Genomic DNA, 23691 nt, shown 5'->3' on the forward strand with positions numbered 1-23691 from the left:
GAAACAGGGAGAGGACGTAGGGTGAAGAAACAGCGGCTCTAAAAGGGGAGGCAGCCTGGTCAAGGCCACAGACAGTGGAGAACTGGGGTTGGAAGCCGAGTCCAGGGCTCTTTGTGCTGCCCTATACCTCAGATACAGAGTGACAGGACAGAGAAAACTAGAATACTTCACAGACTGAATTTCTGACCAGCAGCTGAACTGCAGTATGGCCTGCATTTCAGATATAGCCATTAATACCTCCCTCTCAGGTCTTGGCACCCGCTGTTCCTCAGCTCTCGAGAGAAATGTAGTCAGTGGGTGCCAGTAGGAGAGGAGCCTGAGGAGTCTCTGGGGAACCCTTATCTGGGTGGAGAGACAGGGTACCTCTGAATCCCCTTATAACACCTTAAGTCCCTGAGTTCTTCATAAAAAGGAGAAGGCATTCTGCTTGTGTTAACTCGCAAATCCCACTCTAGACAGTATTCTATCCCTGGGCCTAATTATGGTAGGGCCTCACCTAGGAGGCCAGCTCCCTTGGAAAGCACCCCTAGGCCCAACCATGGAGAGAGAAGGGCTGCAAGCAGTGTTGTGGAGAGCACTTTAATGACGTGAAAACATGTAAATAAATCAGATTTATTAGTTTAAAAGAAAAGTAAACTAGAGTGTAGAGAAAAGGGAACCCTCCTTCATTGTTGGTGGGAATGTAAATTGGTGCAGCCACTCTAGAAAACAGTATGGAGATTCTTTAAAAAAAAAAAAAAGCTAGAGTTATATAATCCAGCAGTCCTACTCTTGGGCATATATCTGAAGATGATGAAAATTCTAATTCAAAAAGATACATGTACCCCAGTGTTCATAGCAGCAGTATTTACAATAGCCAGGACATGGTAGCAACCTAAATGTCCATCAATGGAGGAATGGATGGGGAGGGGGGTTGGAATATTATGAAGCCATTAAAAAGAATGAAATAATGCCATTTGCAGCAACATGGATGGACCTAGAAATTATCAAACTATATAAAGTAAGTCAAAGAAGGACAAAAATCATGTGATATCTTTTATCTGTGCAGCCTAAAATGTGATACAAATGACCTTATTTACACAATAGAAATAGACTCACAGGCAGAAAACAAACTTGTAGTTACCAAAGGGAAAATGGGGAGTGGATTAATTAACAGTTAATTAACAGATATACACTGCTGCTGCTGCTAAGTCACTTCAGTCGTGTCCAACTCTGTGTGACCCCATAGACGGCAGCCCATCAGCTTCCCCGTCCCTGGGATTCTCCAGGCAAGAACACTGGAGTGGGTTGCCATTTCCTTCTCCAATGCATGAAAGTGAAAAGTCAAAGTGAAGCCGCTCAGTCGTGTCCGACTCTTCGAGACCCCATGGACTGTAACCCACCAGGGTCCTCCGTCCATGGGATTTTCCAGGCAAGAGTACTGGAGTGGGGTGCCAGTGCCTTCTCCACAGATATGTACTACTATGTATAAAAAAGATAAGCAATAAGGACCTACTGTATAGCACAGGGAACTATATTCAATGTCTTGTAATAACCTGTAATGGAAAAGAATCTGAAAATGAATATATATGTGTGTTTGTGTGTGGGTATAACTGAATCACTTTGCTGTACCCTTGAAACTAACAGCTTTACAAATCAACTACACTCTTTGAAAAATAGAAGAAAACTAAAGCAAAGGGACTTGTGCCTATGTAGACTTGCAGAGTGGAGGGCACCATGGAGCTGTGTGGGTGTTTGTTGCTCCCCTCCATCTCATCATGGCCCACGCTGGTGGTGGCTGACTTTGTCTGTGTCAGCCTGTCCCACTCCGGTGCTCCTAGAGGACAGAGACATACATAGCTCTAGTGCTCAGCACACACAGGACGCCTTCAGGAAATGTGTGATAAGTGGATGATGCGGTGATCAGGCCTGGTAGAAGCCTGAAAAAAAAAGACTTTCCAGGCCAGTTTAAGGGCAGGGACATGACTTGGGTTTATTAAGGTAGGGAGTGAGGGAATCATTTAGGGGATGAGTGGACAGAAAAGGAGACAAGGAGCCAGAAAACACTGTGTCATGAGAATGGGATAGAAGATCTTGGTGTGGCTTGAAAGCCCAGAAGATATTTGAGATGCTCTCCTCCTTAGCCCTTCCCTCTGCCTTCCTGCCTTCAAATGGACTCGTGCTTGTTTCCACACAGGGTTTCATCAGGCTAGACATGTCTGAGTTCCAGGAGCGGCATGAGGTGAGTGAGAGTCCTTGGGGAAGTCTGGTTTGGAAAGCCTGTCAACATGACTCTGCCTGGGTATTTTGATGTGACTTGTCATTCAAGCCTGAGATAATTACAGCAGCCTTGGAATTTGTCCTTTGGGGGCATATGTACACAGTGGGGTCCATCTGTTTTGCATAAGATTTGCTCTGAAGAATAAACACAGAAGAGATCCAACTGCTCTCCTATCACAGCAGGATTCCTTCCACCCCAAGAAATAACCTCACCTTGTTGAAACAGGCGGTCTTAACAGTATGCAAAGCCAGCTTACCGTGCATGCCCCGTATTGGAAACTGAAAGGATGGAAAGGCCTGCCTAACTTAATTCTCTCCTTCCACCAGGTGGCCAAGTTCATCGGGTCCCCACCAGGCTACATTGGCCACGAGGAGGGTGGCCAGCTGACCAAGAAGCTGAAGCAGTGCCCGAACGCCGTGGTGCTCTTTGATGAGGTAGACAAAGCCCACCCAGATGTGCTCACCATCATGCTGCAGCTGTTTGATGAGGTGAGTCAGCTGGGGCTGGGTTTGGCTGGGGGACACCTGTAGGTATGAGAGGGCTATGAGCAGCAGGACCTGTGGATCCGGAGTCAGTCGTTCATCAAGTTCCTGCTTCTCAGTTAGCAGATGTGGCTTTACCCCTTCTCTGGACCAGGGCCCAGACTGGGCACTCCAGGAAAAACACGCAGGGCCCAAAAGTTGAAATGTTGTGGCTGCCCAGGTCCCTTTTAAAGAGAGAATGGGGCAGAAGTGCCAGGAGAGAGAGAGACCTGAATTTTTAGTTCCAGCTCAGCTCCATCTCTAGGAACCTCATGTGAAAAACAGGGAGGCTGGATCCAGTAAGCTCCAAGAATCTCACTCAGACGGCTCCTGCTCCTTCCTTCCATTATCTTCACCAGTTCTTTAAAATGTTAGTAATGTTACTGCTGTCTGTGACCATTGCAGTGATGATGGAATGGTGGTGCCCTGGCTTATGGAGCATTCTTCTCCTGAACAGCTCCCGGCTCATCACAAACGAGAACAGTCTCCCTCTCAACTGACCGAGTGAGCTCTAGATGAGAACAGCTTCCTTTTATTCAGCAGTCTATGTAGTAGGCTTGTGCTAAAGATGTTATAGACTTTATTGCTAATCATCACAATAGCCAGGCAAGGTAGTCACCTTTTATAACAGATGTAGAAACAAGTTCAAGAGGTTGTAAATGGCTTGCACAAGGCCACAGAGCTACTGTACAGAGGAGCCAGAAATGGTCTCAAGATACATCTGGTCCCAGAGCCCAGGTCTCCCCGCTGTACCTCTCCTTATCTTGAGCAGGGGAGGGAGGGCTTACTGTCAGGGGAGGGGCTGATATCCACTTGTTCCAGGTGAGGCCTTCCTTCTGCTCCCATGCAGAGGCTGTGTTAGCCAGCACATGGGCAGACCGAGTCCAGCCTGCCTTTCCACTCAGCCCCATCCAGCCCTGGGAAAATGGAAAGGGGTTTGCTTCCCAGAATGTCACAGGTTTGCTGATGAGATACAGGAATGGATACCCCTGGACCAAATAGCACACCAGGTACCAAGCCAGCCAGAGCCAGATCCAAGTGTCCCCACAGCTGCCCACTCACTGTCTTCCCCTCCGAGCCCAGCATCCTTGGCTGCCCCAGTTTTATTGCCCTCCTCCTAGGCTCTTATCTGCTCCCTATCCTGAGGGCTCCTACTGAAGAATGAAGGCCAGTCCTTCAAAGGTCACATATTCTGTTTCCCACACCTGTGTTCTGGTACTCCCCCAACTCCATTCTAGACTGTTAATAGGATTCAGGTACACAGCTTATGGACCAGACCCAAACCTGCCCTCTGGGAGCTCCCTGCCTATCAGGTAGAAAAGAGATGCGATAAAGTTGGCATTTTTGTACTTTATGTGCAAGGCACTGTTTTATGAACTCCTTTAATCTTCCCAATAACCATGAAGATAGTCATTATTACTACCTCAGTGTGGCAAATGTAGAAACTGAGATAAAGTGAGATAACTGATTCATCCATGGTCACACAACTGGGAAGAGAAAATCGAGGGTTTGAACCCAGGCACTCCAGTTCCTAGAACCCACAGCTTAAATAATAACTCCCAGGCACCTAGTCTCTCCAGGCATTCTCAGAGCCCCCAGCACCAGGGGAAACACCCCATCAACTAACTTAATTCAGTATGTTAGGGTTGGCAGTAGACACCTTGTGTGTAGGCACAGAGAGGCGTGAGGCAGCCTGCTCCATCCAGAGGACTGCAGCCTTTCAGTAATTGCCCGACTGTGAGCGAAGGTGAGAACAGAATGGTGGAGGTAGATGGGTGAGATAGACAGGGGCAGATTAGAATCCCAGGCAAAGGAGTGTGGATTTATTTGCTGGAGAGGAAGAAGCCTTCAAAGACTTTAGGCAAGGGAAAAGCATGATTGGATTTTCCTTTTATAAAGCTCCTGTAGGCAGCAGTGAGTAAATGGACTAGAAGGAAGAAGAAGGACCAGCGAGGAGACTGTTGAAGAGTCCAAGTGAGGGCTGGGGAGACATGCTCTACAGCAGGGCCATTGGATGGAGAGAACTCCCAAGTGAGGAGACAGAGAGGTGACAAGGGTGACCAGTGGAAGTGTCTCTGGCCTGGGTGTCCCATGGGTTCTGCTGCTATCAGAGACAGGGAACACAGAGGTGTGAGCAACAGATTGAGGAAGGTGAGGAGCTAAGGTTCAGAAGTGTTGAAAATGAAATGCCTGGGATACAGCCAGATGGAGATGTCCAGGAAGTTGCTTGTCTGGAGTGCAAGAGAGGTCTGTGCTGGAAGTAGACTCAGGAGTGCTTCAGCACAGAAAGAGTAACAAGCCACAGGAATGGACGAGCTCTCTCACCTGGTGAGAGTCTGGTAAGCAGAGACGAGGCTTGCGACCTCTCCGCAAAGACCCAGAGAGGGAATTGCCAGAGAGTAGGAGGCAAATGAGAAGAGCGTGGTTTAGTGCAGGCAGGCAGAGGGGAAACAGGCAGAACAGACACAGCCCCTGCCTCAGTGCTCAGGAGTGAGGGGGAGACAGGCAGCAAAAAGCAGTTCAGCCACTGTGGTGAGTGCTGCCCTAGGATCAGTAGGACTAAGGGGCATAGAGACGTGCGCCCCCGCCCCCCAACCAGGTCCACCCATCCCAGATCTCCCAAGCTTAGGCCCAGAAAAGTGGGAGCCCTAGCAAAGCTCTCACCAAGCAGAGCTAATGCAGCTCACTTCCCAGTTGACCCCAGACCTACAGCACAGGGCAGAAGTCCCAGGAAGCCCACTCTCTGCGCCTCCCTTCAAGGACAGAAGTGGGGTGCCGGTGGGGGAGCAGCCCCTGTGACCCTGCAGTGAGCATTCACACCTCACCCGCATGCGTGCACTCCAGTTGGGAGGCGGGTCAGCCACAGCTCCCTCTTTGGGACACATTTTATTGCCAAGGACTCTGAGGAGGAGGTGCAAACACTGAAAGTCACCCTTGGGCCAGTCATGCACTGCACCTGCTCCCCTCGCCCGCCAGGGACCCATCCCCAGGCCCCGTTATGAGCAGAGCTTTGATCTCTCAGAACAGAATGGCTGCGGGTTATTGCTCTGGCCAGTATAGCCGTGTGTGCGCTCAGTCCTCAGGGACGAGCATTGCGAACACAGCGGGGTCATCTGCACGCACGCAGACCTGGTCCCCAAAACTAGAACTGCCCTCAGTGGATCTGTCGTGTTGTAACTCGTAGGCAGGGGGTGAAGTGGGGAGCTAATGGCCAAGCTCGGGGACATCTGCTTGTACCCTTCCTTCTCCTCTTCCCACTCAAGGCTGGGACGGGGGAATGACCACGACTGGATCTCAAGGCCCCCTTTGAATAGACGCCCTTGGAGCTAACACTTCCTGAGAGGCCTGTGCCACGGGCCAGTGTAAAGTGAGGCAGAAAAGCACTTGGTACCATGCCCAGTACACAGTAGGTGCTCAGTTAATGTACATGCCTTTCTTTTTTACCTCTGAGAGCTAGGGCTAGTCTGCCTTTGCATCTGCTTTAGAAGCAAGGGCTGACCTTGAGTGAAAGGAACTTGCCACCAGGGAAAGGAACATACTTAAGAAGGAATGGTTGCCTGAGGCCGGGGCAGGGCCCTGCATCACTGGCCTGGGGCAGGGCCCCGCAGGCTGTCAGTGACCTCTCCCTGGAGCCATGCTCTCAGAATTGGCAGGAGCTATGCTTTGTCTGCAGCCCCGGTGAATTCCTAAGAAGGTCTACCTCTCCCCACACCTGACCCAGTAGCTTAGCTTCTCTCCAGTCAGGATCAAAGGATGCAAACTGAATTTAGAACTCTGAGAAGTTTTTATTTAGGAAAGAAAATTTCACGAAGCCTCCTTTATCCCACATTGTTGGTATGGCCCCAGGAGCCTTGTGTACAGTGAAAGACAGGGGTGCTGGGGTGAGACCGTTCAGTAGAGTCTCAGCTGGACTGTGTTCCAGCTCTGAGACCTTGTACAAACTAAGCTCTTGGAGCCTTAGTTTCTTTGTAGGGGTGGTGAGGATTCAGTCTGCAAGCAACTGCTGAGGGCTGTTCTATGCCAGGCACTGTTCTAAGACCCAGTGAGAACAAGACCCAGCCCCTGCCCTCACAGAGGTATCGAGCAGGGCCCCGGGGGTGGCCGTGGGTGCCCATCACAGCAGACTCCACCAGTTCCTGTCAGCAGGGCACTGATTATTGCTTTTATATGTCATTGTTGTTCATTAGTTGCTAAGTCGTGTCCAACACTTTTGCAACCCTGTGGACCGTGGCCCACCAGGCTCCTCTGTCCATGGGATTTCCCAGGCAAGAATACTTGAGTGGGTTGCCATTTTCTTTCCAAGGGATCTTCCCAACCCAGATCAAACTCACATCTCCTTTGTTGGCGGATTCTTTACCGCTGAGCCACTAGGAAAGCCCCTGTGCTTCTTTACAAATGACTGCAAAGTGCTGTTGTACCATGAGAGCCTTGAGGTTTGCTGAGTGGGCGGAGATCCTCACCCTTAAGCTGAATGGCCCCGGGAAACTACACTTTTCTAGTTCTTCTGTCTCTTCCCTTTATTGTTGCCCCTTTTCTCTTTCCTTGGTGCATTTGCGTCTAGTAAAGATGCTTTCTTCTGTGTCACTTCTAGAAAAAAATGAAAGATTCCAAGGCAACTTCCCATGTTGATTAAAGGAAGAACATTATTTTTTATCTTAGGCCAGAGGATGGCTCTGAAGATGCAGAGATTATACCTGTTTCAGTTCATTTATCTGGTCTTCACAGTGGCCCTGTAGAATACGCTGTGACCTCCTATAGCAGCCTGGCCTTCCCCTTATCATAATGCCTAACCCACTGAATTCTAACTGCTTGTTTCCTGGCCTCACTCCTCTAGACTGGAGCGTGTCAGGCTCAGTGAGTCCCCAGTGCCCCAACACAGAGCTCCACCCACAGCAGGCCTCCAGGAGGGTGTGTTGGATGGCTGCTTATACAGTCAGACTGGCTTCTGGGTGCCCTGAGAGACGCCAGGCAGCAGATGCAGTCTCAGCTGGTGGCTCTCCCAGCAGGTGAGCACTGAAACCAAGGAGTGAGAACAGTGCTCAGAGACCCCAGAGGAGGGAGCGCTGACTGCCAGGGGGAGAGGGTTCTGGAGAGACCTCCTGGAAGAGGTGCCCGGCCTTACCGCTCCCTGACCACGCAGTTGCTGTTCCTTCCCAGGGCCGGCTGACAGATGGAAAAGGCAAGACCATCGACTGCAAGGATGCCATCTTCATCATGACCTCGAACGTGGCCAGCGACGAGATAGCACAGCATGCGCTGCAGCTCAGGCAGGAAGCTTTGGAGATGAGCCGTAACCGGATCGCCGAGAACCTTGGTATGGCACGTGGCCCACGTTCTCTGGGCAAACAGTCAAGTGACACGGCTGCCACGCTGCTCCGGGGGAAGGATAGAATCAGGGTCCCAGGGTCAGATGAAGACACCAAACACCCAACTAGATAGTGGAGGGAGGCCAACAAACAGTGCCCCTACTTCCTCAAGAAAGCCCCAGGCCTCTTGGGTGACAGGAGGGCTCCAGACAGAGGCAGGGACAGAGCCACCCCAAGGTGTGGGGCCAGGAGGAGGCCAGGGTCTCAGGGGACTGAAGGGATGTGCACTTAACAGGGAGGGACACTTTGGTGCAGCAAGGGGATGGCAGGTCAGAAACCTGGAGGTGGGCATGGGTGGGCCCTGGAAAGTGCTGGAAAGGGGAGTGTGTCAGGGTGGACACTGCGTCTATCAGCCTTCTGTCTAGGATTGAACTCTCCAGCCCCCTTCTTACAACTCGGGACTCAAGTCTCAGTCCTGACTCTTCTCCTCTCCCCTCCCCTCCTTCATGCAATTCCTACTGCACATGAGCACTGGAAGGGCCTGGGAAGTACTCAGTCCAGTCCTCTGATTGTGCAGGTGATGAGAAGGCTGAAGCCCAGAGGGCGCAAGATGTTGACCAGGATCACACAGACTGTCAGGGGCAAGAGCAGGCTCTTGTCATGGAGCCAAGGTGCAGCACAGCTCCCAAAGGTCCCAGGTGTAGGGAGCAGGCAGTTTATGTTTCTGTCTCCACAGGGGACGTCCAGATCAGTGACAAGATCACCATCTCAAAGAACTTCAAGGAAAACGTGATTCGCCCCATCCTAAAAGTAAGAGTTCCTTGTCCTTCCTGCTGGAGCCTCGAGTTGGAGGGGATCACCTTAGCCATCGTGAAGATGTGGAAGCCCTCCCATCTGTATCTTCCCCAGTAGGGTCCACTAATTCCTTTATCCACTCTGGGTCACTAAGCTCACATCCCTAACCTGGCCCTGCAGGCTCACTTCCGGAGAGATGAGTTTCTGGGACGAATCAATGAGATCGTCTACTTCCTCCCCTTTTGCCACTCGGAGCTCATCCAACTCGTCAACAAGGAGTTGAATTTCTGGGCCAAGAGAGTAAGAGCAGGGACTGCCCATGGGTGGGGGTGGAACATCTAGAAAGCCCTGGGCCACATGCAGACATGCTGCTGTCTGACCTGTCCCAGGCCAAGCAAAGGCACAACATCACTCTGCTCTGGGACCGCGAGGTGGCGGACGTGTTGGTCGAAGGCTACAACGTGCACTATGGCGCCCGCTCCATCAAGCATGAGGTGAGTCCTGAGAGGACCTCCACACCTCCCTCCCTGGTGCCCCTAGACCCACTCGCTGGGCTCCCAGCCTGCCCAGGCATCTACCCAGAGCAGATGCCCCTTCAGAACCAAAAACAATATAATCAAGTAAAACCCCTGTCCAAGAGGGGAAATGAGTTTGAACCCCTACCAGCATCAGGGAACTGGGGCTAGGAACCTCAGAAACTGACTACTGACTTGTTAGTACTGTCCTGCAAGCTCGTGTTGTTAGCCCTTTGCAGATGAAAAAACTGAAGCTTTGAGTAAGTTCTTGCCCAGGCAGCAAGTGACAGAGCTGGGCCTCCAGGCTTTGGCAGTGACGACAGCTTCCCCTACCGCCTGCAGGTGGAGCGCCGAGTGGTGAACCAGCTGGCGGCTGCCTATGAGCAGGACCTGCTGCCGGGGGGCTGCACCCTGCGCATCACTGTGGAGGACTCAGACAAGCAGCTGCTCAAGAGTCCTGAACTGCCCTCATCCCAGGCCGAGAGGCGTCCCCCAAAGCTGCGGCTGGAGATCATCGATAAGGACAGCAAGACCCACAAATTGGACATCCAGGCACCACTCCACCCTGAGAAGGTGTGCCACACCCTCTAGCGTCTACCTACCTGCCCATACGTGCCCTCAACACCTAATAAAGCCCCCTTGGCTGTGGCATGGTGACCGACCTACCTTCCCCTCCTGCTTCTCACCCCTCTGCATCTAGCCTAAGGCCTGTTACCTCCTCACAGCCCCTGGAAGATGCCTTCCCAGCCCCACCCTAGCCCCTTCGTTGTGGGGCCCACATGTGCTCCTAGGTCTCTGGGAGGGGAGCTGCTCCTGTGTCTGCTTTACGGCAGGGAGAAGAGGGAGGTCCCTCATCTCTGTCCTTCAGCGTGATCCTCATGTCCCAGAGCCTCTGGAACTTTATCATGTTTTCTGGAAGCTCAGAAGTATGGCAGCTGAGAACAGACCTGGCTGGAAGAAGACAGGGACCAGGCTGTGACCTGCTACCCTCTGCTGGCTCTCATGCTACTGAGTCCCCAGAATGTCTCCACAGGGAGCAGAGAAGTCAGAGGCCCAGACACAGAGCTTCTGCATTTAAGCCATTGCTTCCTCTTTCCCATGCCCTAGAATTCCAAGGGGAAGGGACTCTCGGAACCCTTCCCCCTTCCACAGCCGTGTCGTAGCTACTATTCCTCCCTGCCCCATGTTCAGGGGTCAGACCAGACCACGTCTCTCCAGCCTTGGAACTAGGCCAGCATAGGGCATCTTTAGGAAGAAGGCTGGGTACTACCCTACCCTACACGGGGCCTGGACAGAAGCACCAAATGACCAAGCAAGCTTAACTCTGTGGGGCCTCTTGCAGGAGACCAACAACATAGACAATGGAGAACTGTAGGGGGAGGGATCCTTGGGTTGGGCTGTACCCAGATGGCCATGGAGTCTGCCTCAGCCCTGTCTATACCATGGTCCTAGCTAAGTGAACATGGGATAGATAGCTCCCTCATGCAGTCTGCATGTTAGTCACTAAGCAGAGGACTGCACACCATCCCCCAAGGCTTTCCACACACCAGGCGTGTTCGGCCTCAGCTTAATTAGCAGGGCAGAGCAAGGCTTGGTACGTACATCCTTGGGAACCATCTGCAGTAGCCACCATTGAGGACCATGCCATCAGCCTCCCCTGAAGGGCCACTTTGGAAACCCTCCTTTGGTGTCAGAAAGTCTCTTCCAGGAAGCAGAAAATGGGGACAGGAGTCACAGTCCCCTGGGTGGTGGAGGAATGTCATGACACGGCGGGTGGGGGCAGCTGGAGCCGGACATGGGCTCCAGCAGGTGCTGCAACAGGCACCATCCAGCCCCTCAAGGAGCTGTCTGCCGCTTTGTACCTCAGTGACTGCCACTCTTTGTTTATTTATTAGTAGCAGGTTTTTTTGTTGTTGTTATTGTTTTACTTCTTGTTCTGAAATAATTTTAGACTTATAGGAAATTACCACACAATAGTAGAATTCCATGCACCCTTCACCAACTTCACCAACCATCTGTTAAAAATTATTAAATTATAATTATTAAAACCAGGAAATTAACATGATATGGTACTACTAGCTAATCTCTAGGCACTCAGATTTTGCCGTTTTTCCCACTGATGTCCTTTCCTGGTCCAGAATCCAGTCGAGGATCCCGTGTTGCGTCTTGTTGCGTTTCCTTTATCTCCTTCAACCTGTGACAGTTCCTCCATCCTTCTTTGCGTTTTATGACCTTGACACTTTTGAAACCTCCAGGTCAGTTAAATTTGTAGAGTGTCCCTTAATCTGGGTTTGTCTGCTGTTTTCACATGCTAGATTGAGGGTCTCCATTTTGGGCAAGACTAGCCCTCAAGTGATGCTGTGCCCATCCTTATAACTCAGAGCAGGTGATACATGCTGAGGTTGTGTATACCAGTTCTCCACTGTAAGATTACTAATTTTCCCTTTGAAATGAATAAGAATCTCATGGAAAGATAGAAACTGTACAGATGTCTTATTTATGCATAGAATTTTGCCCATTGATTTTAGCATCCATCATGTAAATGTGAACGCGTTAGTCACTCAGTCATGTCCGACTCTTTGTGACCCCATGGACTATAGCCCGCCAGGCTCCTATGTCCTTGGGATTCTCCAAGCAAGAATACTGGAGTGGGTTGCCATTTCCTTCTCCAGGGGATCTTCCCAACCAGCTCTTGCTTTTAACAAACATTAATATTATATTTGCCTAATGATGACATTGTTTTCTTATTCCATCTATATGTATTAATTGGTATTCTTCTGTAAGGAACAGCTGTCTCTTTTCTCTCATTTATTTATTCAATAATTTACCTATAAGTAAAAACTAATGGATACTTGTTTTAGTCTATGGGTTGTAGCCTACTAATAGTACTAATAGAGTTTATTTCATTGCTTGTAGATTTGGCCATTGGGAGCTCTTGAGTTGGCTCCTGTGTTGTTTCAATGTTGCCCCATCGTTTTTTTAGTATTACCTTATTTTCTGGTACCACAAGGTGTTCCAAGGTTACTTACACTTTTCTTGTCCCAGCCCTGACTTCAGCCATGTCTCTAAGCAACTCCTGATGCCTTTTATTTGAGAATGGTACTTAGAAACCAAGGTGGTATATTCATTGCTCCTGGAGTATCATTGCTTCTAGGCATTTTCAGCACACAAAGCTAGGAAATGAATATATGTGTATAGTTAATACATGTGTCACACACAGCTGAATTTATTACTAATCTATCCATCTGTATATTATTAAAAACCATGAGTCCATATTGATGCCCACAAGTCTAACCCCATACCACAGGGCTTGCTGTTATTATTAACACTTTACGATTCATTCTCGGCTTCTTCCTCTCCTGCTATCTCTGTTTCTTCTCTCATTCTGTTTTCTGTTCAGACTCCCATAGAGGCTCTAATTAAGTCAGCCAGTGACCATCCCATGTGGAGCACTCCTGTTGGATAAAGTTCTTATGCCCAGCTGTCAGTCTCTTGGTTCAGTCAGCTGTGGCCAGGACCAGCAGACATACAACTGAAAACCAGATAGCTTTTATACAGGAAAACCCAATGACTACCTTTCTGAGAAGAGAATAAGGGACAGAGTAGACCTCCGATTCTGAGAAGCTTGAGTATCACTTCTAGAGACTCAGCTAGGCCTTGTAGGTGATGTTGGACCCCTGCCTTATACTTTCACAGCATCCTCGACAGGACTTAGCTCAGTTGCATTACTCGTTCTGTGTTTGCCTTTGTCATTAGAGTGTAAGATCCACAAGGGCAGATACCCAGTTCTACTCACTGTCCTGTTCATAGAAGCTGGCACAGAGCCTTCACATGATGGCTGCTCCAGGTGTTTGGATGGATGGGTAGGCCCTGCAGCAAGCACGGATCTTCACAGCGAGGCCCAGGACACAACAGTATCCTATGTTCATGGAGCGAACATTTGTCATGTGCTTGTGGCCAGGCAGCAGAACTTGAGAGGATAGGGCAAAGTAAGACCCCAGACACCTTACTGAGTGTTTAGAAATACATGAGGCTGGACTTGGAAGTAAAATACCTTCATTGTTCAAAAGGAAAAATTCAAAGGTGCTTAGTGATTGTTTTAGGAATTTAGAAAAAAAAAACAAACAAACATTTAAACCATAGGAGAAAAGATGAAACCTGAAGTTAAGTAGAAATGCAAAAAAAAAAAAAAAAAAAGGATAAGTAGAAAATGATTCTTTTTGAAAACACCAATAAAATAGATTTTCTCAGTCTGATAAAGGGGAAAAGTGGAGGGGGACGAGATCAGACATAATCATATATATGGAAGAGTTCTAAATAATTTTAGGGTAAGTCTGTGGCCACAATTTGGAAAACAGAGCAGATCATTTCCTAGCAAATACTGACCCAAGATATAGTTTGAATAAGCCAATTAATTACCAAAAGAAGAAATTGGAAAAGTGATTGCAATTTTACCCTTTTAAAAGATTCCTCTTTGAACTTTTTATTTAAAATTTATATGGAAAAGTATACAAATCACAGTTACGCAATTCAATGAATTATCACAAAGTTAATAACACTGTAGCCATCACCCAACCCAAAAAATAGATCAGTGTGATTTTTAATTACTATATAAACTGCTTCAGATCATTGGAAAAGATTAAAAGATGCTCAGTTGATTTTTAAAGTGCAGTGTAGTATTAATACTCAAACCCAATAAACTGCCAAAAAAGAATGCCATAGTGTAATCTCATCTATGACTATAGGTGCAAAAATTCCAAATAAAGTTAAGTTGAACTTTATAACATTATTACATAAGGTTTTTTTTTAACATTATAAACATTATTAACATTATTATAACATTATTACATAAGGTAATACAGGCTTCTATATCAGGAAATATTACTAATATATTAATCTCAAGAACATGAATATTATTTAAATGCCTGTAGATTAACATTTTTTTATTTTGATAATATTTCTTATGAAGATATCCATGTTTTTAGAAAATATACATTGAAATATTTAAAGATAAAGACAATTGGCAAATGTTTCAAGAAACTAAATTATACACATACACATGCACGTATGTATGTACACAAGTGTGTGTGCTAAGTCGTTCAGTCGTGTTCAACTCTTTGTGACCCCCTGCCAGGCTCCTCCATCCATGGAATTTTCTAGGCAAGAATACTAGAATGGGTTGCCATTCCCTTCACCAGGGGATCTTCCTGACCCAAGGATCAAACCCGAGTCTCCTGCATGGGCAGCCAGATTCTTTACCACAGAGCCACCTACACTCATAAAAAAATACAGAGTGATTAAACACAAGTATTCTCACTGAGGAAATCTGAGAGAAGGGTATACAGGAATTCTTTGTATTGTTTCTGCAGCTTTTCTATAAGTCTAAAATTATTTCAGAATGAAATTTTTTAAATGAAAAACATTTTATCAGTATGTACTGAAAAAGCATTTGACAGAATTTTACAGCTTTAAGTATGATTTGATAAACCTCCAAGTAAAAGGAAAAGAAACTGTTCATCAAAAACCAATAGTAAATATTAAAGTCTGAAAAAAGAGTCAACATTGATTTGAAAATTCAGTTGAAAATAATTAGGCAATAAAAGTGAATAATTGGTATATGTATAGGAAAATAATAAATTGTTCTGCTGATATGTGACTGTGTGTTTAGGAAATCTAAGAGGCTCTAAGTAAAACCTATTAGCATTAATGTGGAAATTTGGTAAGTGTCTGAATAAAAGATAAATGTACAAAAATCAATAGCTTTTTTCTATTCCAGCAGTAATCAACTAGAAACAACAACAAAAGTATTCCATTAACAGTTGAAATAAATAGGTATATGTATTTGCTCACATATACATAAAGTAACTCTGGAAGAGAGAATAATTGGGTAGAGAGAAAACAGCAATGGAAGGGTAAATTAACTGTATTTTTTATAATTTTAAATTGAATTTTGAACCTTATTAATGTATTACCTGTTCACAATTATAAAATACTAAGAATAAATTTAACAAAAAAGGAAAATCATATTGAAGGGCATAGAACATGATCTGACAAATGAAAAGATATCGTTCTTGGAAAGAACCTATATAATTAATATACTAGATGTCCGTCAGCAGATGAATGGATAAGAAAGCTGTGGTACATATACACAATGGAGTATTACTCAGCCATGAAAAAGAATACATTTGAATCACTTCTAATGAGGTGGATGAAACTGGAGCTGATTATACAGAGTGAAGTAAGCCAGAAAGAAAAACACCAATACAGTATACTAGCGCATATATATGGAATTTAGAAAGATGGTAATGATAACCCTGTATGCAAGACAGCAAAAGAGACACAGATGTATAGAACAGTCTTTTGGACTCTGTGGGAGAGGGTGGGATGATTTGGGAGAATGGCATTGTAACATGTATAATATCATGTAAGAAACGTAACACCAGTTCAGGTTCGATGCAGGATACAGGATGCTTGGGGCTGGTGCACTGAGATAACCCAGAGGGACGGTATGGGGAGGGAGGTGGGAGGGGGGTTCAGGATTGGGAACACGTGTACGCCCGTGGCAGATTCATGTTGATGTATGGCAAAACCAATACAATATTGTAAAGTAATTAGCCTCCAATTAAATTTAAATTTTAAAAAATTTTCATAAAAAAATAATAATATACAATTCAGAACTACTGTTTTCTGGGTCTAGGAGATATAAGTAGTAGCCTGTCAGTTACTTCAATTCCACCTGGAGAGTGTGCAAACTAGAGGATAAATAAATGTAACTACTATCACTGTATACCCTACATAGAATCGTAAGAGAATGGAAAGAGATGCGTCAGTATCTGTTTCTGGACTGCACAGACTGTATGTGACTCTGGAGAAAAGGAGAAAGTGGTGGGAAATGCTAGAGAGGCAAGTATCCTGACGTCACAGTGCCTTGAATGCCATACTAAGGGAATGAAACAGCCATATTGGTATTTTTAAAAGAACTTTCATTGCAGTATGCAGAATGTTTTGGGGTGACTTCTAACCAACAGACAACAGAGTAGTCCCAGGCAAACTTCCTTCCCACATCAAATATAGAAATATTGAATATTATGTAGCCAAAAAAATGTTTGACACACAACTGAACTTGAAACTGAAAATGGGAAGTCCCAAGGTGCCAGAAATGAACGGAATCCCAAAAGTCAGAGGATGTGTGAGAGTCAAGGTCAAAGAGTTTATCGAGACTGGGGACCCACCTATCGGCTGAGTGCTGGGCCTTCACCACTGAAACAGGAGTCTCAAAGGACCACTTCCTTGTGAAATGAAGACCGGAAAAACACTGTTCCTTAACCTGCGGATCAGTAGGGAAATACAAGAAAGTCTCACATCACTCAGGGTTATAAGTAGAAAGACTCATCTACAAATATATTTGCCATTTGTGAGAATGTGGTCCAAATTCACGGTACCCAAGTGTTACTAGAATGTCAAGATGAAAAATTAACGAAAAGCCAGTCCTGGGCTATAGAATCCCTTGGAAGCAAAGACAAAACTGTTCAGTAAGGATATTCTTGTAACCAAGTTTTCACAAAGGAACCTTTGGGAAAACAAGTCCAGTTGAAATGAGCATACAGGGAAAACACTCTCAAAGGAGGAGAAGCGAAAGGGAAAAAAAAAAAAAGCAAACCACCACGAAGGAGAAGAAACTTAACAGATGCCACCAGTAGAAGAATCTGCACTCCAAGAATTGTAACAGATGAATCTGAATTTAAAAGAAGTATGTGTAAAATGTTTAGAGAAAATAAAAGGGAAAAAAATGTTCAGAGAAGTAAGGGGAAGATTAGAAACTCTAAGGCAAAAAAGGAGGGTATGGTGAACTTGAAAAAAGAACCTTCATTCTAGGTGGTTTTCTCAGATTTATTTCCGTGTTTTTCACCCCCAACAATTTTCTCTATTAGTGATTTTTGGGCTCCAAAATCACTGCAGATGGTGACTGCAGCCATGAAATTAAGACGCTTACCCCGTGGAAGGAAAGTTATGACCAGCCTAGATAGCATATAAAAAAATAGAGACATTTCTTTGTCAGCAAAGCTCTGTCTAGTCAAGGCTATGGTTTTTCCAATAGTCATGTATGGATGTGAGAGTTGGACTGTAAAGAAAGCTGAGCACAAAAGAATTAATGCTTTTGAACTGTGGTGTTGGAGAAGACTCTTGAGAGTCCCTTGGACTGCAAGGAGATCCAACCAGTCCATCCTAAAGGAAATCAGTCCTGGGTGTTCATTGGAAGGACTGATGTTGAAGCTGAAACTCCCAGTATTTTGGCCCCCTGATGCGAAGAACTGACTCATTTGAAAAGACCCTGATGTTGGGAAAGATTGAAGACAGGAGGAGAAGGAACGACAGAGGATGAGATGGCTGGATGGCATCACCGACTCAATGGACATGAGTTTGGGTAAACTCCGGGGGTTGGTGATGGACAGGGAGGCCTGGTGTGCTGCGGTTCGTGGGTTTGCAAAGAGTTGGACATGACTGAGCGACTGAACTAACTGATTGTGTGATCCTAATTGATTTAGATATGAAATAACAGAACCATTAAGTACTGAATCTCTAAAGATTTGGGCCACCTGCTGGGCTCTAAGGAGCTGACTGGGACAGGGGGAGCACCCCTTCAGTGTGGGGTGAGAGGGCAGGTACCAGTGTGTCACCTCCAGGGCCATGATCAGAAGTAAGGAACGCACCCTCCATCATAATCCTGGAACTGTTTGCCCACCATCCTCCAAGAGTCATTCCAGTCCAACCCCAGTATGCCTCACAGGTTTATCACAGTAATTTCAAGAGGTATGAACCTCAGTGGTCGTCTGTACCATCACCTCATCACATAGTGTTCCCTTGCTCAACACTTCCCTGTGCCCCCCCAGCTCTTCCTTCAATCAATAACATTTTTCTATATGAGCGTTTTGTTGGAATGTTTGTGCCATCTCTTCACCATTTTGTCATCATTTTTACTGAAGTATAGTTGATTTACAATATTGTATTAGTTTCAGGTGAACAGCAAAGTGATCTGTTTATATCTGTGTGTACTTTTTCTCCCCAATTTTCATTATAGTTTATTACAGGATATTGAATATAGTTCCCTGTGCTATACAGTAAATCCTTGTTGTTTATTTTATACATGGTAATTTGCATTTGTTAATCCCATACTCTCAATTTATCCCTTCCCATGCTTCCACTTTGGTAATCATAAGTTGTTTTCTATGTTTGAGTCTGTTTTTATTTTGTAAATAAGTTCATTTGTACTTCTTATACTCTACATATGAGTGGTATAATATTTATCTCTGCCTGACTTACTTCACTTAGTAAGATAATCTGTAGGTCCATCCATGTTACTGCGAATGACATTGCTTCATTCTTTTTTATGGCCGAGTAATATCCTAAAAAGCCTCTTGATGAAAGTGAAAGAGGAGAGTGAAAAAGTTGGCTTAAAGCTCAACATTCAGAAAATGAAGATCATGGCATCTGGTCCCATCACTTCATGGGAAATAGATGGGGAAACAGTGGAAACTGTGGCAGACTTTATTTTTGGAGGCTCCAAAATCACTGCAGATGGTGATTGCAGCCATGAAATTAAAAGATGCTTACTCCTTGGAAGGAAAGTTATGACCAGCCTAGATAGCATATTCAAAAGCAGAGACATTACTTTGCCAAAAAAGGTCCATCTACTCAAGGCTGTGGTTTTTCATGTGGTCATGTATGGATGTGAGAGTTGGACTGTGAAGAAAACTGAGTGCCGAAGAATTGATGCTTTTGAACTGTGGTGTTGGAGAAGACTCTTGAAAGTCCCTTGGACTGCAAGGAGATCCAACCAGTCCATTCTAAAGGAGATCAGTCCTGGGCATTCATTGGAAGGACTGATGCTAAAGCTGAAACTCCAGTACTTTGGCCACCTCATGAGAAGGGTTGACTCATTGGAAAAGACTCTGATGCTGGGAGGGATTGGGGGCAGGAGGAGAAGGGGACGAGAGAGGATGAGATGGCTGGATGGCATCACCGACTCGATGGACATGAGTTTGAGTGAACTCCGGGAGTTGGTAACGGACAGGGAGGCCTGGCGTGCTGCAATTCATGGGGTCGCAGAGTCGGACATGACTGAGCGACTGAACTGAACTGAATATTCAGTTGTATTTATATACCACATCTTCTTTATCCATTTCTCTGTTGATGGGCACTAAGGTTTCTTCCATGTCTTGGCTATTGTAGACAGTGCTGCTATGAACATTGGGGTGAGTATATCTTTTGAAATTAGAGTATGTCTTTTTCAGATGTATGGCCAAGAGTGGGATTGCTGGATCATATGGTAGTTCTATTTTTAGTTTTTTAAGAACCCTCCATACTGCCTCCTTAGTGGCAGTATCAATTTACATTCCCACTAACAGTATAGAAGGGTTCCCGTTCTAATAATTAGCAGTGTGGAGCACCTTGTCATGTGCCTGTTGGCCATCTGTATTTCTTCTTTGCAGAAATGTCTGTTTGGATCTTCTGCCCATCTGCCCATTATTTTTTTATGGTGTGTGTGTGTGTGTGTGTGTGTGTGTGTGTTATTGAGTTGTAGGAGCTGTTTGTATAGTTTGGAAATTAAGCCCTTGTCTGTCACATCATTTGCAAATACCTTCTGCCAGTCCATAGGTTGTCTTTTCATTTTGTTTATGGTTTCCTTTGCTGTGCAAAAGCTAATAAGTTTGATTAAGTCTGATTTGTTTATTTTTGCTTTTATTTCTATTGCCTGGGAGACTGACCTAAGAAAACATTGCTGTGATTTCTGTCAGAGAATGTTTTTTACCCTGACTGTCCCCTGAAGATATTGTTTACTCTGGCTGTCCCTTAAGATGCTTCTTCCCCTGTAGCCCTCATAGACAGAAGCTGCTTTTATCATCAGACGCAGCAAGTGAGCCCCCACTGCTTCTCTGTGATTATTGCTCATCCTTCCTCCTAGCTTTTTTTAATTCAGCAGGTGACTATTCCAGCCCTTCTGTCATTGCCCTGTCTACTGATCTCTCAACAACTGTCCTTCATACAAGGAAGATCTTAGGCCCCATATCACTTTCTCCCTTCCTCAACACATGCCATCATTCCTGCTGGCTTCAGCTTCCAATGAATGATTTATCCAAAACCCTACTTTGCTCGATTTAGTGATTTTTTTATGCCCCTGCCCACCTCAGTCACTTGTATCATGGTCACATCCGAATTTTATCAACAGTAACTGTACTTCCTCCAAAACCCCCATCCTTCTCCAGCCAATCTAGTATCCTAAGTAAATAAAGAACTTTTACAACTCAACAATAAAAAGACAATTTAAAAAGTGGAAAACAGACATTGGAATAGACATTTCTTCAAAGACGATACACAAATGGCCAATAAGCACATCATTAGCCATCAAGGAAATGCAAACCAAAACCATGAGATATTTCTACACACAAACTAGAATGGGTATAATAAAAAAAAAAAGACAATAACAAGTATTGGTGAGGAAATGTCTAGATAGATAAAAGAGAAAGTAGATAAGTGGTTGCCTGGGACTGAGGGAACAGGGGAATGGGAATGACTGATAACACATACAGGACTTCTTTTGAAATGGTGAAAATGTTAGGGAATTACATACTGGTGATGGTCGTACAACTTTGTGCAATCGCTGAATCATATGCTTTTTCAAAGGGTAAATTTTATTATGTGCGTTATCTCAATTTTTATATCAAAAGATTATACATTGATTTTAAAAAATCCTTTAAAATAATTTTGTTTTTTGGCTGTGCTGGGTCTTTGTTGCTGCACACAGGCTTTCGCTAGTTGTGGTGAGCAGGGGCTGCCCTTCAGTGCAGTGCCTGGGCTTCTCGTGGCAGTGGCTTCTCTTGTTGCGGAGCATGGGCCCTAGAGCACATGGGCTTAGTTGCTCCCTGGCATGTGGGATCTTTCCAGACCAGGATCAAACATGTGTCCCCTACATTGGCAGATCGATTCTTAACCACTGGACCACCAGGGAAGTCCCTAAAATAAGTATTTATAATGTATCAAAGTTAAAGGTCAAGAGAAGGAGAAGACAAGCCACAGACTGAAAGAAATATTTGCAAAACATATATCTGATAAAGGACTGGTATCCAAAATATACAAAGAACTCTTAAAAATCAACAGTAAGAAAATGAACAACCAGATTACAAAATGGGCAGAAGATCTGAACAGATATCTCTCCAAAGAAGATACATCAATGGCAAATAAAAATATAAGATGCTTAACATCACATGTCATCAGGGAAATGCAAGTTAAGAAGCAAAATACCACCACACACCTATTAGAATGGCCAAAATCCAGAACACTGACAACACCAGCTGCTGACAACAGGGGAGTGACAGGAACTTTCACTCATTGCTGGTGGGAGTACACAAATGTATGGCCGCTTTGGAAGACAGTTGGCAGTTTCTTTTACCATACAATCCTATAGTCATACTCATTGGTATTTGCCCAAAGGAGTTGAAAACATATGTCCTCACAAAAACCTGCACACAAAGGTGTATAAAGCTTTACTCATAATTGCCAGAACTTGGAAACAGCCAAGATATTTTCAGTTGGCAGATGCATAAGCCAACTGTGGTACATCCAGACAGTGAAATATTATTTAGCACTACAAAGAAACAAGTTGTCGGGAGGAGAGGGATAGATTGGGAGTTTGGGATTGACATGTACACATTGTTTTATTTAAAATAAAAATACCTCTCCATGAAAAAAAATTTTTAAGGAAAATAAGCTATCAAGCCAGAAAAAGACATGCTGCTGCTGCTGCTGCTAAGTCGCTTCAGTCGTGTCCGACTCTGTGCGACCCCATAGACGGCAGCCCACCAGGCTCCTCCCTCCATGGGATTCTCCAGGCAAGAACACTGGAGTGGGTTGCCATTTCCTTCTCCAATGCATGAAAGTGAAGTGAAGTCTCTCAGTCGTGTCCAACTCTTAGCAACCCCATGGACTGCAGCCCACCAGGCTCCTCCAACCATGGGATTTTCCAGGAAAGAGTACTGGAGTGGAGTGCCATTGCCTTCTCTGGAAAAAGACATGGAGAAACCATAAATTCATATCACTAAGTGAAAGAAACCAATCTGAAACAGCTACATACTGTATGATTCGATTCTGGAAAAGGCAAAGCTACTGAGAGTAAAAATCTGTAGGGTTGCCTGAAACTTGAGTGGGGAACAGAGATAAACATGTAAAGTACAGGGAGTTTTTAAAGCAGTGAAATTATTCTGTATGATAAGGATGGGTACTTGACATTAAACATTTGTCAAAACCCACGGAATGGACAAGAGTAAACCCTAATGTAAACTATGAAATTTGGTTGATAATGATGTGTTGATACTGGTTCATCAGTTGTAACAAATGTACCATTTTGATGCTGGTGTTGATAGTGGGGAGACTTTGGGGCAGGGCTGGGCAGGTGTGAAGTGTGGGAATTCTGTATTTTCCAGTCAGTTTTGCTGTGAATCTAAAGCTACTCTAAAAAATAAAGTCTATTAATTTCGAAAAGCAAAACCACATGTTTACTAGAGCTATATCAAAGAAGTCAAGATTCATATTTTAAAAGATTAAAATTACAGAACTGTCTTAGGGTCATCCTCCGCTTGATTTCTGCGGCTTCTCTGGGCATACTTAGACACAGCCCAGATGCTTACCTGGTGCTTGCTGGGAGAGCAAATCACTCAGTAAGCTTTCTATGGCATAACCTCATGATTTGAGATTTTATCTTTGGTAGCTTCTTCCCATTAGAATAACTCCTTATCCAGTGGCCTTTTTCTGACAATTAAATATGTAAAAGAAATATAATTTCCTGATGCCTAAAGCACACAGCTTAGAGCCCTCACAGTGCGGCGGTCAGCACGCTCAGAGCAGTCTGAGGGTCGGGCAGAAGCGCACTGTCTTGTGTCACCCAGGTCTCAGAGGTGCCACACCGTTGTTTCTACCGTAGTCTTGCCATTACAAGTGAGCTTTCTATGGAAAACAGGATGGAGGGGCCTCGAAAAAACAGAACTACCATATGACCCAGCAGTTCCACTTCAGGGTATTGATATTGAAAAGATACATACATCTCCATGTTCACTGCAACGTTATTTACAGTAGCCAAGGTTTGGGAATAACCTTCCCGAGTCCACTGATGGACGAATGGATAAAGAAAATGTGAGCTATAAACACACCCTGGAATATTAGTCAGCCATTTAAAAAAAATGAAATCTTGCCATCTGGGACATGAATGGACCTTGAGGATCTCACTTATATGTGGAATCTTT

The 23691-nt window shown here is 45.2% G+C and overlaps 1 protein-coding gene across 2 annotated transcripts in view; it reads left to right on the forward strand.

The window, feature by feature from the left end:
• Nucleotides 1–15154, forward strand: part of CLPB (caseinolytic mitochondrial matrix peptidase chaperone subunit B) — a 148696-nt gene extending 133542 nt beyond the window's left edge. For both annotated transcript variants that reach the window (XM_006064697.3, XM_006064698.3), the window contains 7 exons: nucleotides 2177–2221; nucleotides 2587–2748; nucleotides 7939–8095; nucleotides 8824–8897; nucleotides 9063–9182; nucleotides 9272–9376; nucleotides 9740–15154. In XM_006064697.3, coding sequence (XP_006064759.3) covers nucleotides 2177–2221; nucleotides 2587–2748; nucleotides 7939–8095; nucleotides 8824–8897; nucleotides 9063–9182; nucleotides 9272–9376; nucleotides 9740–9988 — 912 coding nt within the window. In that variant the 3' untranslated portion in view covers nucleotides 9989–15154. The remainder of the gene's footprint in view (nucleotides 1–2176; nucleotides 2222–2586; nucleotides 2749–7938; nucleotides 8096–8823; nucleotides 8898–9062; nucleotides 9183–9271; nucleotides 9377–9739) is intronic.
• Nucleotides 15155–23691: the final 8537 nt, after the last annotated feature.

This window comes from Bubalus bubalis, chromosome 16 (genome assembly GCF_019923935.1).
Source record: "Bubalus bubalis isolate 160015118507 breed Murrah chromosome 16, NDDB_SH_1, whole genome shotgun sequence".
NCBI classification, from domain to species: Eukaryota; Metazoa; Chordata; class Mammalia; order Artiodactyla; family Bovidae; genus Bubalus; species Bubalus bubalis.